The sequence below is a fragment of the Falco rusticolus genome, chromosome 8, assembly GCF_015220075.1.
Source record: "Falco rusticolus isolate bFalRus1 chromosome 8, bFalRus1.pri, whole genome shotgun sequence".
NCBI classification, from domain to species: Eukaryota; Metazoa; Chordata; class Aves; order Falconiformes; family Falconidae; genus Falco; species Falco rusticolus.
Genome location: NC_051194.1, coordinates 33,227,194 through 33,245,152, shown reverse-complemented (window position 1 = coordinate 33,245,152; position 17,959 = coordinate 33,227,194). Strand labels below are relative to the sequence as shown.

Genomic DNA, 17,959 nt, shown 5'->3' with positions numbered 1-17,959 from the left:
TGGGAAATGCCACAGGTAATCTGCAAGGGAAAGGGTGGCAGGGAGACATGCCTGTGCCTTTCCTTTTGGAGTGCAAAGGAAGAAAGCAAAGGGGGTGGCTTTAGTTTTAAACGGCTCGGTCCCTTCCAAATTAACAGCAGCAGAGCTGTATTCACACTGCATTCACAGTGTTTGCTGCTTTGGGTGGCAAAGCTGGTTTAAAACATTCCTGCCCTTCCTTTCCCTCCACTTTCCTTCCTGCTCCCCCTTTCCATGCCTGGGGCAGTATGGCTTGTGTGAGGCAGTCACGTGAACCAAGCTAAAACTTGCTCTGTCTATCTGTGATGATTTTTTTTTTAATTGTTTTCTATTTTTTTGACTGTTTTCTATTTTTTTCTTTTGTGACAGTGATGAAATCTATCTTGCCAGCCTGGTACTAGGCAGTGCGATGATCACAAGAACCAAATTTGCCCCATGAATGCTCCTTCCCAGCTGGCAGCGTTAGTCCCAGGTATTCACTATGCAACATCTCAGCCTGCAAACTTTAGCCTGGACTTCAATATCGTATAGGAAATGTGGAGCTCTGAAGAACCACCCCTCTGCAGTGCTCAAGCCTGCCCTATTGCTCTCCACGCTGCAGGGAGGAGGCAGGGCAGCCCCAGCCCACCCATGGGTGGGTTACACCAAGGCAATGCCAGCATTTAACCAGAGCCTGCCCCTGCACTTGTTTGCAGGATGTATCCACTCCCCGCCCCTGCTAGGGCAAATGTAGTGGAATCAAGTGGGAAGGCAGCATACAGATTTCATGTATTTGGGGTTTTTTACCACACCTGATCAGCGCCGATGCTGCCAATGTGCCACTTGTTACACTCCTAAAAATCCCCGTTTGGTGGTATTTGTAGTATGGTCTGCTGCATTTCTTCAGTACTGCTGGTAGGAGGAGGGGGGACCATAAAGTTCTTGATGGAGAGCTGTTTATATTGAGCAAATAAGAGTTTCTGTTTATAAAGGCAAAACCAAATATATAAAAATAAATCCGGAAGGATGGGCCCATGGCCCTTTTCCAATGAGAAGAGCAAGTCAAAACAATAAACACCATTTGTTTTTGCTTTTCCCTGGCAAGCTTCCTTCAGCTGACTATTGCATGATCTGTTCAGGGCGAAGAGACAAGCAAAAAAGAAGAAAAAAAAAAATGGGAAAAAAAAAAAAACAGCAGGCAGTAGCAATTGCTCTGGCTTCTTTCTCCAGCTGGCGCTGCAGCCCCGCTGCAGTCTGTGTGGGTTTAAAGCTGCAGCTGTCCCCAGCTCCAGAGGAAAACAATGGGGCTGGGGGAACAGTCTGGGGGGGGAACCCAACAAAACCGAAGTAAAATGTATGTTGTGAAGCAACAACACGGGGGTTTATCCAGCTCCCTTCCCAGCCAAAAGCTCAGGACTCCCCTGCTTGTCCAGCCAGGCTCTGCTGGACCCCACAGCAATAGTCCTCCGGTAAAAGCAGCAGAGGTCTGGCTGTGCTGCTGCGCGCTCCCAGCTGCCCTCCTGCAGGCAGGATCCACCCGGGCCGGACGCCTACTTGCACACCCCAAGGAATGGGTGTTTGATTTATTTTCCTCAGCCTCAACTCCCACTTCCCTTGGGCTCCTACCAGTTTCCCGTCTGTTTAACACTGCTGGCATGGAGCAGGAGCTCCCTGTGGCACTCCCCGCCCTGGGTCAACACCAAGGTATTAAATCAACATACCTTCTGCGCAGGCACTGCGGCTCCAGCTCCTATTTTTATAGCCATGCTTTGACCGATAAGGCTCCATTAATAAATCAATCAGGCAGCACCACTGTTGCTTGCAGGAGCAAGCCCCGGTTTTGGTGAGGGGCTCAACAAGGAAACAATGAACTCTACTCACAGCATCATATATGCACAATAGTTTTATTTTGTTTTTTATATAAAAAAATTCCTAAAGACTGCAGAACTCTTGTATCCTAATTTCTTACACAAATGCTTCCAACGCCCTCTTCTTATTAAACTAATTCCCCCCTAACAACTTGCGATGGTGTGGGTTCCCCTGATTCTTGACCTAGTCCCCCTTTCTAATGGGATATGTCTAAAGCTGCAGTATGGCACTTGGTTGACTTAGTTGGCAGGTTTAATATATCCAGAAAGCTGGGGTACGGAGTCGCACACGGCTCAGAGTCCATCAGCACGGGTGGGGAGCCTGCCTTTGTGTCCATGCCTCCAGAATGAACCAGACTTTTCTCCTTACTGTGCAAATAAAAGGCTTTGGTCATCGACCAGTCCTGTCGTAAAGGATTCTCACCCCTGAAGAGGATCCCATCTTCAAGTGGGGAGGCAGCATGTACAGTCAAGCAATTGTCCACAGCAGTCTCAGGCACTGAGACCCCCTCAGTCAACAGTACCGTTGTAAGACTTGTTGAGCTTGTTGAACGTGAACTCTACGTTATGCGTGGAAATAGGCTTTCGGTAGAGAGGATTGGATGCCTTTGGAGAAATGAGCAGAGACAAAGAACAAACGTCAGGAACAAAGTCCATGTCATGGTGAAAAAGTGTATAAACTCCCTTTCCCGTGCCAATTAATTTGGAGATACTGCTACACTTGGCTTTGACTGAAATGTGCATTCAGATCCAAAGCAGTGGTGTTTGTCCATCAGGACAAACTGCAGGCACAGGTGATGCCCTCAAATGCTGAGCAACCCCACCTAAAGCATCCTGGAAGGTCCCCCTCATAGACCTGACCAATCTGTCTGCCACCACAGTGAGGGCTTGGTCCCCACTCCCCTACCTCCTTCAGCCCTCCCGCACTGCTGGGAAACACAAAGGCTGGGTATAATTTTGGTATTGTAACTTGCCAAGGGGAAGGGCAGTGTGATGCGCCAAACCCTGGAGCCCTGCCACGAGATACTGCAGGGCACAGGCAACCACATCCCTCACACCTGCCACCCTTCTCCATCACTACAGAGCTGTTTACTGCTGGCCCATCCCAATAACTGCTCCCCTCCCCCCGCCCCCATCAGCAGCACCCTTGCCCTGGGCTCACCATTTCATATCTGGCCCGGGAACGTTCACTCTGGAATCGGTCGAACTCCCGTCTGTCATGAATGGTGACAAGCAGCTTCCAGAGCGCCAGCAGGATGATGCCGATCAGCACCACACTGCCGATCACTGCCAGCACGATCGTCACAGCGCTGGGGGCTGAGCTGCATGCTGGTAACAATGGGGAAAAAGTAATTAGCTATGATGTGAGCGTATCCCAGATCAGGATACCAGGACATAAAGACCTGGACCACAGCCACTGAGCAAGTGACCTCAGGGCAGTGCTAGCAGCAGTGACTAAATTAAAAAAAGCAACAGTCCTCTCTGAAGCCAAAGGGGTTTTTTCTATTAAATAAATTCCTGGCTAGAGGCAGGTCAAAGGCACAGGTCTCATGGACGTCACTGGAGCCAGGATATCACGTAGCGCTTGAGGGGAAGAGCAGTGCTGCAGTGCCACCATCCAACAGTGACGCTGGCTTTAATGCAGGTGACCCATGTAGGACACAGAGGGTTAAGGTGCCTCTGGCAAAAGCCACCTCAGCTTCTGGCCCACATGGAGACAGGTGATCACTAGGCACTTTAAATAAGTATATTAACTGTTGGCTAACCAACTGGTCTTTCAATTAAGTGCAAGCTGCAGCACAAATAAAACAGAACGTGCAATATCTCAGACTTTCCCATACCGGCCTGTGCCTTGGAGGACCAGAGCAGATTGCGAGAAGCTACTGTTGAGTGCTCGCCAGCTTGTCCTACAACACCATGTGGGGTTTTCTGTGAGAAACTGCATTGCACGTGGTTAAAATAATGCTGAGAAGCACAGCTGTCTGAAACGGCCTGGGGAGGGGAGCAAGGGCACACAACCCTTACACCGCCTGGACCAGAGCTAGCTCCTTGGCAATGCAGAAATCCATAGGTGATGTGGGCTTTCCTAACATCCTGACCTAACCAACAGCAGCACCAGGTGTTCTCTTCTGATATTTTGCTCCCAGTGGCTGTATCTCCAAATCAGTACACGGCATGCTTTTTGCTACATAAATAGGCTGGATTTAATTTCAGCATCCCAAGCTGGCAGAAATCTCTGCAGCCACTTGCTAGCAATGCTGGTGGCTCAGGTGCATGTTTCACTCTGAATCCTTTTTTACTAAGTTGGGAGCATTTGGGGCTGGGATACAGCACTGTAAACCACTTTGTTTTAAATCATCTTGGTTCATCTGCTCATGCATGCCCTCATACAGGCAGTGGAGCCAGCCTTTCTGCAACCCACCAGGCTCCCCAGCAGCCTGTCACCTCTCCTGAGGCAGCCTGTGCTATTAAAAGGAAACCCAAGGGAGAGCCAACCTGGCTCTTTGAGGACGGTGAGGTTGGATTTCCCACTGGCAAGCTCTGAGTAGGTGAACTTCATGACGCAGTTGTTCACTGGGTAGGCGCAGAGGATCGTGTTGGGGTCATCCGTTTCTGAAACGAGATACAGAGTCGCAGAGTTTTATTTTGTTTTTTTTATATTTTAAAAATTCCTAAAGATTGCAGAACTTTTGTATCCCAATTTCTTACAGAAATGCTTCCAACGCTCTCTTCTTATTAAGCTAATTCCCCCCTAACAACTTGCAATGGTGTGTGTTCCCCTGATTTTGAACTAGTCACCCTTTCTAACGGGGTGTGCCTAAAGCTGCAATATGGCACTTGGTTGAATTAGTTGACAGGTTTCATATTAGGAATTAGCACAATTCTCCTCTGCAAGCTGAACAGACCTTCCCACTGGCAGCTGGGAGTGGAGGAACGGGGAGCAAGCCTGGAAAGCGGCACAGTTTGATCACGATCCCTGCAAATTGTAACCGAGCAGTGTCCAGACTTACTGCTGGAGAAAACGTGGCACTCGGCAAACGCTGCATGGCAAACACACAACCTCACACATACACACATTCTTCCTTCACACAAGTCTGCTTTGGCAATAAATGCCATTTTCTTCTTATTTTGTTAAATTTCTTGAAGAGTGGAAGCTGAGGAGAGAGCAAGAGGCAGAGACTCAGCCTGTGAGGACAGGGGCAGGGCCAGCAGCAGCAGCGGCCCACGGCTGGCTCCTGCTCCAGCTGTACCGAGCAGCTCCAGCTCCGGAAACAGCTGAGAAGTTTGTTTTTAAAGAGTGAGATAGGAGAGGAAAATGGGAGAGGAGGGGGAAGGGAGGAGTTGGCTGGGGAGGAGGCTGCGGAGATGGGGGAGTTGCAAGAAATGAGACTACTTGATTCTCACGGCCATCCGGGTGCTGTTTGTTTGCCTGTTCTACACACCGTGCTCTGGTCGCTATTAGAGGCTTCCTGGGGAAGGCTGCTTCACAAAAGCAATGGAAAAGTTTCAGCAAAGCCATCATCTGGGGTTTGCAGCTCTAGCTTTCAGGGGTGATTTCAGCAGAGCCACTGCCCTGCATGGTGCAGCCTTGGGGTGTCCCTGCTGCAGAGATGGTGCCTGGAGCGAGATGGGGCAACACCTCCGGCCATGCCAGGTAGCTCTGCAGGAGCACATCTCTGCGGGCCTGCTGGGGCTCAGAGTTTCAAGGGAGGGGAAGGGATCTGGGCATCTGGCAAAGATATGACCTTGGCTTAGGCACCTGGAAAATGCTTCCCCCAGCTCTCCTCCTCACTTGTATGTGTGCCTGTCATGCTGAAAAATGATCGTCTTGATGACCACTGCTATTCCAGCCCCTTATCTCTCTCTTGTCTGTTTGTCTTTCATTTCAGTGCCTTTGACCTGCTTTCAGCAGAAAGATTAACACTCTCCATTTCAACAGCTCTGAGCCCAGATACAACTGCCCCTCTGGTGAGTCCTGACGGGGTTCCTGGTGTGGACAAACCTCAGCTGTTCCTACCTTGGGACAAAAAAACCTGCTCTACCTGCAAGTGGTATCAAAGGCAGGGCTAGAGAAGTGCTGGTTGTTACAAACCAAAATACTAATTAGATTAATATAGATAAAACTTCCATGTTTCTTGACTAATGCCCTTCTGACTTTAGCAGCAAATCTTAGCTCCTCCAAGCCCAGCTGCTCTCATTCCTGTCCTTGCACCATTATTAGAGTCATTATAGTCTTGATAGTAATGATCTCTGTTGGCCTTTACTAGGTTTCAGAGACCAGATGTCCACAGTGAGGTGTGATGGCCCCATGGACCTTTCAGGTCCACTGACGTGTGCTGTTGGCAGGTTCTGCTCAGCACTGGACATGTCATGCTTTTCTCATGTTGAAAGCTCGTCTCTGGAACCATCAGGAGTGGAAATGTAATATTGCAGAAGTGAAGGAGATCCTGCAGAGTACAATTCAAGTCATAGAAGCTTCCCAAAAAGCATAATTCTGTCTCATGAATCCAACGACAGGTGCCTCTGCTCTACAAAGCTTTGGCTGCTTCATACCCAGTGCCAAAAGGCACTTGGGATCTTCCAGGGTATGCTCATTGTAACTCAGTACTTAAGAAGGTCCCATCCTTCACTGCCAGGAGAATGCAGACCTATGCCTTCTGTGACAAATACCAGCGTTTGGCCTCAGCAGGGACTGTTAACAAGTGCTGCATAACACAAAAGCACTTGAGGACCAGGAGTTGCCTGAGTCTGCCTGTGAAGAAGTCTGTAGTCTCCAAGGACTTTCACTAGGAATATTTTGTTTTACCCTTTCCTTTAGCAGCACAGATCTCCAAGCTGCAGAGTGACCTGAGCTCCCAAGAGCTCAGCATCCCCCATAACCTGACAACAGCATTTCAACAGAAGAATAAGCATAATTCCCAAAAAAGGTCTTAAGACAGAAATCTAGCTGTGGTTCTTTCTGAAAACCATGCAAGGGCTTGGAAAACCCCAGCCCAGCCTCACCTCCCTGGGTGCAGTGAGCACAAAAGCTGGCTTTGGCATGGCACAACACCCAGGCAGAAGAGTGCTGCTTTAGTACCTGGTATTTGCTGGCTCCTAAGAAACACAGGCCAAGCAGGCACCAGAAAGGAACTTGGTGTGGTTTGGAAGTGCCTTGTAACCTCTCACAGTGTGCCGGTGTAGGTGCAGTCCCTGCTAAACTGCAGGGAGGATGGAGAGAACGAGAGCAAGGCTCCCAAAGGGAAAAGCAGGGAACCCCACTGGTGGTAATTTAAAAGCTAGACACTGGATGTGAGAAGAGTCAATGGGAAAAACGTTGCCTGCAGACAGTTTGGCAGGAAGGGAGAGAAAGGGTGAGCAAGGTAGAGCACTTCTATAAACTATGGGGAGAGGAGGAAATGTCAGATGTGGACAGTAACTTATCCCTGCTTGATCTCCATCCCTCCCCCCAAGCAGTATTGCTAAGGCCAAGGTCAGGATTGCAATTAAAGCTGTCATAAGTTTGGAACCCCTCTGCTACCCTAAATAACAACCAGGGACTCCCAGAATGGAGCTTCAAAAGAAAGGAAGAAAGTCATCTGCTGAAGGACACACATGTGGGGTGACCTCCAGAAGAGGATACAAAGGGCAGGAGAGGGGCTTGCCGGGGGGACTGCTAGCAGTAAGTTTCGCTAAAGCAGAACTCATCATCTCCAGAACAGCTTTGCTTTCTTCTTCTTCCTTTGCTCACTTCTTCCAAGATGAATTCTCAGAAGATTAGAGAATGCCTTTTTGGGTGATATGTTGTCATTTTGCACTCTCTCACAGCTCATCATCTACTGTCTCATCTGATCTCATCCCGCTCTTTGCTCCTTGCATTGGCAGTAGTGGATAGCTGTGGTAAGAAGTTACTTAAAATCAAAGGGATTTTTTACTTCAGCACAGCTTACAACCCAGACAGAGGGTCACACATACCACATATACACTCTACATACACACATACATTTCTAAATACCAGGTGTTCCCTAAGGCTTTCTTTACAGATATGTCTTGGTCTGGTTAAGAGGAGTTCAACACCACAGTCACTGGCTCCCACCGTGCGCAGTCCTGCTGCTGCTTACTTACCGAGAACATCCACCGTGGTGATGATCTCATCCTTGCAGTGCTTTTGGCAGGTTTGGTTATCAGCCAGTCTTCCTGAGTTAAACAGCTTGCATTCAATGCAGTCCCTGCAGAAAGACACATGGAGGGGAAGATTAAGCACCCATAAGAAACCACGTGAACACAGAGATTCACCCCTCGGAAAGGGACTCCCTGGGTGTTGGGCTGGAGGCTGCACATCAGCACCACAAGGAAAGAGCAACTTCAGGGCCAAGCATCTTCATCTGAAGGATGGATTTATTCTAGCAGTGGATTCAATGAAGGTGCAGAACAGCTGGCAGGTTTGGGGTCCATTTGCCCTTTGGATGTCAGGAGCTGCACATCAGCTACTGCAAAATCCATCCTGCCTGAGATCAGGGCAGACAGCATTGCTGTTCCATGCCAGACTGAGGCTGACGCCGAGGGCGCCTCCACAGCTGCGAGTCAGGCAGTCATCCCCATCCTCCCCTCCTCTGCAGCTTGTAGCTCTCTGGGCCCAGATGTTTGCAGCTCAGGCTGCAGCAGAACTGAGGTTGCCAGGCTTTCCTGCAGCACAGGATAGTGCTGGAAACCAACAGGGACACGAAAACTCCAAACCTCCATGAGGACTTGGGCAGCAACACTTGTCGCTCCTCTACCTAGGATACTCTCATGTAGCTTATCGTGGGCTCTGAGCAGTGTAGGCTTGCCTGGGGCTAATCACCCCTGTCCTTAGCTGAAAAGTCTCCCAGGAACCAAAGAGCTGCCCTTCCCACCAGTGAGAAGCCCCTCCTGAACCCCTCCGTGAGTACCTTTTAGTGCTACAGACACCTGGGCAGGTGGGACACTTCTCACACGTCTCTCCAAAAGCCCCCGGCTCGGTGCACTGACACTTCCCACAGATGCAGGTGCCCCTGCCGCTGCACATCTGCCCATCACTGGAAACACAGCTGTCTGTCTCGGTGGAGCAGTTGCAGTTGTCCCCGATGTAACCGGCATGGCACTTGCACTCCCCGCAGTGACATTCTCCATGGCCTGAGAGGAGAGCAGGGAGGAGGTGTCAGCAGCATCCTGGGCCACCGCCCGGCACTGTGGCTGCCCCTGCACAGGGGGGACGAGCAGCCCAGCAGGAAAAGCTGCCAGAGAGACCTTACTTGGCAGAGTAACAAAGAGATGGCAATGGAAAACACCTAAATATCAAATTAGTATCTATATTTAGCAGCAAAAAATACCGGTTTACAGCTCCCCCAACTTCCCTCTACAGTCACTCAAGACAAATGGGCACCTCTCCCTTCCTAGGTGGGACCAGGTGGCCAGAACAGGGGCAAAAACTGCCCTTGGGAGGTACTAACAGTGATGGTGACCATGGGGAGAACAGGGCAGTTCCCCTTGGGCAGACACAGCCTGCAGCTGGGCAAGGTGACTTTCACCCCAGGTCCACGCCAGGAATAACCACCTACCAACCACTGTAGCGCCCAAACACCATTAGCTGGCTGAGACCACATGCTCCATCCAGGCGTCAAACTTGTTACCCTCTTATTTTCCTCTTTCTGGATGAGGGTTCCCAAGCATCCCCCTGTTTTCAAGGTACCCTTTCAGACCCTCCTGGCGCACCCCCATTCAGCGCTTGACAACAGCAAAGAGAACAGCCGAGAGCACATTTCAGCAGCGTGCTGCCACACGCCTTGCTTACCGCAGAGTGAATATTCCCCACACCTGCCTCCTGGTGCCCGCCCCTGTGCACCTGGGCCTTGCACGGCACTGCGCCTCCCACCCCTGCAGAAGATGAGCAGCATCTCTGTCATTCACACCCCGGTGCTTCCTAAGCATTGCTTGGCTTCACTTGTGTGCCCACCCGAAGGCTGTGGCTGTGCTAGGAGGGCCATGGCTAGTCTAGTACCGTGATTTCCACTGCCACTACAGTACCAGAAGTATTCAGGCTGATGAAGGGTCTCTGGCAGCAGCATTTTGAAATGTGCTTCTCCAACCAGATGTGTCCATCTCAGAGGCATGGCACTGGGTGGACAAATACTTCAGGGCACCAGAGGATGTGGCAGTTGATGTGATCTCGCTGCTAAGCCCATGAACCAGACAAGGAGGCAGCACAGCCGGACTGCGACCAGTTTTCTGCTCAGTCTTGCTACAGCATCAGATTTTCCTGGCAGAGCTGCTGCACCATAGCGGGTGGCCCAAGCCTAGCCTTCTCCAGGCCACACCACTCAACAAGGAGTATTCCCTTCCACACTTCCCTGCCCACTGTGGACCCTGAGCTCTGGAGATCAGTATTACTGCTGAGCCCTCAAAACGGTGTAAAAGAGGGGGATCCTGTGAGAGCTTCCACGTTTACTGGGCTGGCTGGAGTTTTGTATGAGTTAGTCTCTTATTTCTCTGTCTGCATCGAGAGATATGAAGATGGGAATGGAACAGTGCTTCCTTGCTGGTTTTGAACCCAGGGTTTAGAAGCAAAAAGCCTAGCAGGTCAACCATTTCATAAGGTCTTTCTACCCTTCTTTACTAATAGTTTTGCTTAAGAAGTACTCCCCAAAACCTTAAAATGCCTTCACAAATTATTAAATTAATAAGCACCATCTCCTGTGTCCAAGCGAGACCTCTACATTCCAGCCAGTACCAGGAAGGTTGCTGGGACCAGCTGAACCTCCCCCCAGGGGCAGCTCGCAGCAGAGATGGATGAAGAACCTGATCCAGTGAGGGCACTCCTTTACTGAAGTAAAGCCATGGGGTTTAGCCATGGGCTGAGAAAGTCAACAGACTTTAAGGCTTTCATTGACGGTAAGTGGAGTGGCTGGCTGCTGGGCATCTGATTTCACAAAGGCATCCATCAGCTTGCTGGAAATACTGCTTGAATTCCTCCTTGGTCAGTCCCTAGGAGAAGGGATGCCTTTGAAGATATAGTTTATAGAGCTGAGGGATTTGTATCTGAGGCTCATCAGCAACCTAATTACAGCTCAGCTTTCCCACTGGAAACAGCCTCAAGCACCTCAGACGAGATAAATTACATACACGCTCCTTTCATCGGCACAAAACTACTGATCTCCATGCCTCTCCCACCACTCCAAAATTACCAGAGAGGCTGTGGATTGTCAAGCTATATTCCTTGCCAAAAGTCATGGCAGCACCTTCTGTTTTACTAGGCATCTTCTAAGTCCCAGCACATCACAAGTTGCCCCCTTTCAGCCTCTTTTGCATTCCCACCATTTGCTTTGGATCCAGCCTGCAAACTCAAACGTTACTAGACAGAGGAGATTATGTTTACAAGATCTCTAGAGGTGACCTCCTTCCCTGCCTACATCTGCTGGAGACTAAAAATCCCTTGCTCTGTTTGCCTTCATGACGACAGCCTCGCCCTTTCCCAGACACATCCATCCAGGCAGGTTTAGTTGGCCCCTTCCCTTCAAAGCTGATTTTGAGCCCGTGGACACAAGCAAATCAAATAGAGTGGCTGGCTTATATTCACAATTAATACAGGCAATCAGGTTCTCACACACAGCAAGTTTCGTGCCTCCCTGGTAATGCATGTGTCCAAATCAGCTGTAAATCATCATTTTCTTAAACAGGCACTATTTCAAGGAATCCAAAGCAGCCGGCATTAGGAATTCATGTAAATATTCTCATGCCTGAATTTAAGCTGTGAGGGTGAATGGAAGAAAGCCAACTGCATTCATACTGCCCCATGGTCCCGATCTGGGTGGGAGTCACTCCCTGCTCTTGGGCAGAGGGGTAGAGCCCCTGTATCATCAACCTTACCTCAGTCCTCCTAGGACACTACAGAGCCCAGCACGAGATGTGAGTCCACTGGAGATCTGTCCCTGGACCATAAAATGGTTCAGTTTTTAAAACAGTCAGTGCCAGGCCAGTATAGCAGGCTAGAAAGACTGACATCCCTTCCAGCCCCCGGCAGGCTGGGGATGGAGCCTGCAATTACTGTCCCAGGGAAGGGAAACAGCTATTTCCAAACAATTCATCCTATTAAACCACTGCAACTGGAAGACTTAAGGAACAGCGTCTTAAAGCAAGCAGTTGTAGTTATTAAAGGGGATGAAGAGAAAGCCCTTGTACATGAGGATGACTAAGTATGGGGTGTGAGCTTAAAATGTTGAAATGTGTTTTCTGCCTTAGCCACACTGGCTCAACATTACAAGTCACTGGCTGAAACTCATCATGGGGAATGTGTCAAGAGTGGGAATTTCCATGCTGACCTTTAACAGCAAAGATCTTCACTGCCTGGATCAGCTTGAAAGAGTGGCCACTCCTGCAAGCACCATGAGCTCCACTTCTGGTGCTCTCCATCCATCTCCCACACAGCATGAAGACTGGAGAAATGCCGTGAGCGGGATACATTTATTTCTCAATGAGTCACCCGACTTCTCAACATCCACCTGGAGCACTGGAGATCGGAATCCACTCCGTCCTCTTGCTCAGGACACAGCCTGAGAGGAGCCCTGAGGCAATGTGGCAGCAAGTCTTTTGGTGATGGTGACCCAGAGCTGAGGCTTGCAACACACAGAGTGCTACCTGGTATTTGTGTATTTTGCAGCAAAATGTGCTGCATGTTTCCAGTCACAGCTATCCTATGGTCACACGCAGTGCTGATGGGGTTAAGCAGTCCCTATGTCATGTAAGACCGTGCCTGCAGTAAGCCTTCCACCACTATGTGGATGATGAACCTAGTTTTACTTCCCAGTTTCATTTCCAAGATGAGAACGTGTACTCAGTGAGAGTGTATTTTGAGACATCTCTGCACCAGAAGAAATCTCATGGTGCAGGACATTACCCTGGACTTTAATGCCCTCGAACTCTTTGAGTTTGCATGTTCTCTATTCAAGCTGGTTTGTGAAGCCAAAAGACATTAATTATGTTCTCCAAACATAACAAGAGATGTTTTCTTCTGTTCTCACCCTTGAAATAAGACGAGCTTAGATGTTTAAAAGATCCAGATCAAACTGCGAAATGAAATGCTCCCTCCGAATCTGATAACATACTTTCCAGCCATCTCTTGATTGTTGGAGGGGCTAACACGAAACACATGTCAAGGAGGCTGCAGAAACACGCTGGGAGGGTGTAGCAGAGGAAAGCGATGCTTCTGTGGGGGGAGAGCAGTTCCCAGACTAAACCTGTACTAGACTGGGATCCAGCAGGGCAGGAGCCACGGGTGCACCACTGCTTGTAGGCACCCTCTTCCCAAGAAGGCCACCAAGACGAACCGAGACCTGCAGCCCAGCCAGCCTCTCCATCTCTCTCCCTGCCCTGAAATACATTCCCATCCCACTGCCGTGCCCTGGCTGGGCTGCACGTCTCATGTCACTCAGGCAGCTTTTGGCAGGACAACCAACTGTCCTCGTTTCACCCCAGCCACCTCTGCCTCTCCCCCTGGCTCGACTGCCCGCCGGGATGACAGCCGCACACCCGATCCCCTCTGCCCTCACCCCAGCACCGCGCAAACCTGGCTGGGCAGCCTGGCACCAGCGCTGTGTGCCGTGGGTCCGGTCCCTGCGTGGGGCTGTTGCCGGTGAGCAGGAATCAGGATAGCAGCTTCTGGCAGAACCCTCCAGCCTCTGACCCTGATTTCATCCCGGGTTTCCTGACAGCAGGCTGCAAAGGGGGACCCTGCAGTGGCCGAGTGTGTGGTGGGACAGCTTGTGTGCCCTCTGGGATAACTATTTGCCTTGTAGGAATTGCCCCAACCACCACTGCACCAAGAGGTCTGAAAAGCAACGTGCTAAAAGCTCTGTCACTAGGTCTTTTAATAGAACGTAATTTTGCTAAAACCCACTGCTTCTGGTGACCACAAAATTACAGAAAAGCACCAGCTTTCTTTTGCAAGAAATAAAAAATGACCCCAGCTTTTACGGAGGGTGAGACAGGGTTTGAAAACAAGCTTCTCCAACACTCATTTTTTTTCCCCACCTTCTAGAAAATTAAATTGATATGCCTACCATACAAAAAAAAAAAAAAAATCCTGATGATTTTTAAGCCAGGTTCTCTGTTTCTGAGCACTTGGGAGGGGAAAGGCCATACTGCATTTTCTTCCTATTAAATCACACCACTTATTTTTGTGCCTCCGTGCTCACATCCAGGCTTTGGGTCAGGACCTTCAAAATGCTATGCTTTTGTGATTTTCGGTTACTTGAACAACTAGTTTGAAAAAACCCACTGAAACGCCACAGGAAAACCAATTAAGAGAAATAAGTTATGGCAAGAAATTTCCAGATTCCCTGGTGCCATCCCTTTAATGAGCCCTGGCTGCTGTGCCCATCACCCGGAGTCCCAACACAGAAACCACACGTTGTTTGTACTCCCTAGGGGTGGATGCACCAAAAACATCTGCTTACGAGAGAAGAAGTCAAACCTGACCAACACAGAGCACTGCCTGAGTGTTGGTTTTGTACCAGACCAGCCAATCTCCCAGCTAAAGTGCTCAACGCCTGCAGGAGAGGCTCCATGAATGGCACATATTGAGTGGGAGGAGGAAGGGCAGCAGAGGCTTTGAACACTTGGAAAATACAGACCTTTCCATTTGGGAAAGGGCTATGGTAAGACACAGTGCCTGCTTAGGCAAATAAATCATTGACTTCCCCACTAATCGCTTTCCATGACTCAAAGCAGCCGCCACTGCACATCAAGAGGCCAGGCAAGGCGAGGCAGCCTGCCCGCGGCACCGTCCTGCTGCCAGATGGTCAGCACCGGTGGGAAGTCAGGGAACGCTCATGAAATTTTAAATACTGGGGATGGGCTTAGGACCCCTTGCCTGCGGACACTAGTCTGTCAGGGAAACAAGGGTGGCAGGTTGGCAGGAGCAACCCCAACTTCTGGAGCCTATGGAGCATAACAACCTCCTTGTGAAAAGGAGCTTACCATATAAACACAGACACACAAACGTCAAAGGTCCAGTGTTTCTGTGTAAACTGAAATGCACTCACTGACCACCTCCAGTCACTCCAGAGGAGAGCTTGCCCACACTCACTGATCCACAACGCAATACTGAAACAACAAAACAGACGCTAAAAGGCTTGCGATAAGCAAATAGTGCTTTTCTGTACATTATTTACACCAGACACCATGGGTCTGTACATCTTCCCACTGCATTAATTTCAAAGGTTATTTATATTCTGAAGCACATGGGTTTGGCCAAGAATTGACAAGGCTTTAAATAAGCCTTTATTTCAATAATAGTGCTGCTTGAGTTCACCAGTCATCAAAAATACCATCACAAATGCAGACTAATGAAACCAAAGTTGAAGGAATAAACACACACCTGAGCTGCTGATTCAGCCTTGGGTACCACAAGCCCCACCACCAGCTCCACATTACTGCCAGCATCCCCCACGTTGCAGCACTGTCATTACAAAAAAAACCCTCAGCCCCCCAATTTCTCACTCACTTGGGACCTTCTGGGTTAAATAAGCACTGGGCAGGGAAAACAGGGCTTTGGAAACTGCTGTCTCATGAAGGCAGCTGAAAGCAATCCAGGGCAGGCGGATTTCCTGCAGCAGCTCTGGCCAGCCTTTCCTCATTTTCCTTCTCTCTGCTGCAGAAGGGGAGCTGAAATGCAATCACAAGATACTGCTGATGATCCACCAGAAAGCCAAGACGGGCAGTGAGGACTCATTTCCTGAAGGAGATCTAAAGCTGCATTTCTTAAAATAAAGCCTTACTTTTTTTTTTTTTTTTTTTTTTTTTTTAAGTAAGCTCAGCACTTCACAAATCTCTTGACTTTTGCTTATGTTAGTGCCTCAGCCGAGCCTGCCACACGTGGCCCTTTGGATGGAGACCCAGAGCTGGGAATTGGAGCTTTTAGGTTCTGCTGCTGACTCTGCTACTGATGCAGGGAGCGATACAGGGTGAGGGCTGCTGCCAGATGCTCCCAGAGATGCAGCACTTCAACCCAAGCAGGGGAAACTGGGATGAATGTGCTGGTTCCCTTAAAGCTGTGGGTCCAAATATCATCCCACCAAACTGGGCACATGCTCATCCTTGTCTTTGTCATCCCTTAAGCACCTGACATGGAAGGCACTGCAGAAACTGCTAATAATTTGTACTATTCTGTAAGCCAGAGAGGAAGGTAGGGGTGTACGGGGGTATGAATCTTCTGGGTTTTCTCCCTCTTGTGTTTCTCTCCAATCCTGTAACTCAAAAAAGTCTCTGTGCCACTGCCCTTTTCTATCAACTTCCATCCCTTCTCATACAGGCATTTATTGGGTGTGAGGGTTTACTGGGTCTGCCATGGAACGCACCAGTGCCTGTTCTACCACAGTGCTCCTCTCTCCAGCCAGCTCTCTGCCCCCCTAACAGATGAGACCTGCTCACAAAACTCCCTCGATGCAGCTCTCCCTGTTTGTTTCCTTTGTCCCCACAAAGCCTGACAAAGAAAACTGCTTGACGAAAACTGGTTTCCATTTGGCTCTCCCAACCCTGTCCAGATACCACCAACACCCATGGGTCCAGGACCAGGAGCTTCTCCCCTACTTACATACTTCTTGGCCCATCTTTTTGCCTAGGTCTGCTTATACAACTCTACATTTAGCCTCCAACTTTTGTCACCGTGAAGACTCTGGAAGATTTAGAAATATGAGGTGACATATGGTGAGCATGCAGTTAGATGAAATGCAGATGAAAGGCTTGAGAAAAGCTATAGTATTGCAACCCTTCCACTGATGTGTGGTGCCTCCAGGAAGGATGAACTTCATCCTCCTGCTCTGGTGCCTGAGCAGGCTCCTACCACCCAAAAAACCTCCAGATTTTTCCTTAAAATAAAACTTGGCTGCAAAACAAAGCTGCATGATCCCAAATGCTTGAACTCCAGGGGCAAATTCTACAGTTTATCCTTCAAATGAAAAGCAGTGTAATTCCCACCCTGTTGAAGCCCAAGTGGGCTAAATGTCCTTTCAGCTGGACCTTGTTAAGAGGATTGGGCTCTGGAGCAGAGAGAGATTCTTTCTTTGCAGGATCCATGCTGTGGGAGCCTTGCCCAGTTCTGTGTTTTGATGCAAACACATAATCTGGTGCAAGTTCACCAAAGGTCCATGGTTTTGGAACAGATTCCTCCCTTCCCAAGGAAGCTGAAAGAAGTCAGAATCTCATTCAAAGTAAGACAAAAAAAAAGAGAGAGAGAGAAAGAAAGAATGAGCCCACAGCCTGTGCTATACTTCCCTTTCAGCTCAAGTATTTAAATTCAATTTTTCAATCCAAACTAAGCAAAAATCCCAAGTTGTCAGTGCATGTCAACAAGAAATACAGAAACCCAGAATTTCACTCACCTGCCAGTCTGAGGCTTTCATCTGCCTCTAAACCCCAAATACAGCATTCAATTCCAAATGTTTATTTCTGTTAATTACTGTCATCAGAAGGACCAAATGCAAATGCCAAACTCAGTGAGACGCTGGCCATAAAGGCAGAGCATTTAAGAGAGTTTGTTCTAAGACCATCTTCTCTCATAGGGGAGCAAGTAGGCAATGAGCTGTGTTTTCAAAGTTCATCTTGCTTTTATTTTGGAGCTTTCTACTTTTCTCAGATATGGGGTTCCCAGCTGTGGGAGGGGGTGGCTGCAGCTCGACGGGGGGGGTTGGGTACATGCATGCACCATCAGATGACACCTCCAGCTGCAACCCACATGCTGTGCCTCTTTAAGAGCAGAGACCCACAGACAGAGCTCTGGCTCCCATAAATGTTGAAGACGTCACTTCTTTATTCTTGAATTCTGCCCTGGCATTTAATGCCTCATTAGCATGCATTAATGCTTGCAAAAGGTCCGCTCAAGGACAAGGAGAAACCCCAGTGAAAAGAGGCAGGAACAGCAGCGCTCTGTGTGGGTTGGTCCTCCAAGGAGCTGCTGCCAGATTTGGGGAGAGCTGCAAGACTTTGACAGCAATGAGGGCCCAGGCAGGGGGAAGGGAGGGGTAAGAAAGGGCAGCCTTGCTCCTTCGTGCCAGAAATGGAAACTCTGGCGAAGCAGTACGCGATATGCTGGGGAAAGAAAG

At 49.3% G+C, this 17,959-nt stretch overlaps 1 protein-coding gene across 1 annotated transcript in view; it reads right to left on the bottom strand.

The window, feature by feature from the left end:
* Window positions 1-1,882: 1,882 nt before the first annotated feature.
* Window positions 1,883-17,959, bottom strand: part of ITGB5 (integrin subunit beta 5) — a 64,231-nt gene continuing 48,154 nt past the window's right edge. Inside the window, 5 exon segments of the mRNA XM_037397920.1 lie at window positions 1,883-2,471; window positions 3,028-3,194; window positions 4,362-4,478; window positions 7,971-8,074; window positions 8,777-8,999. Of these exon segments, the coding sequence (XP_037253817.1) occupies window positions 2,376-2,471; window positions 3,028-3,194; window positions 4,362-4,478; window positions 7,971-8,074; window positions 8,777-8,999 (707 nt within the window). The 3' untranslated portion in view covers window positions 1,883-2,375.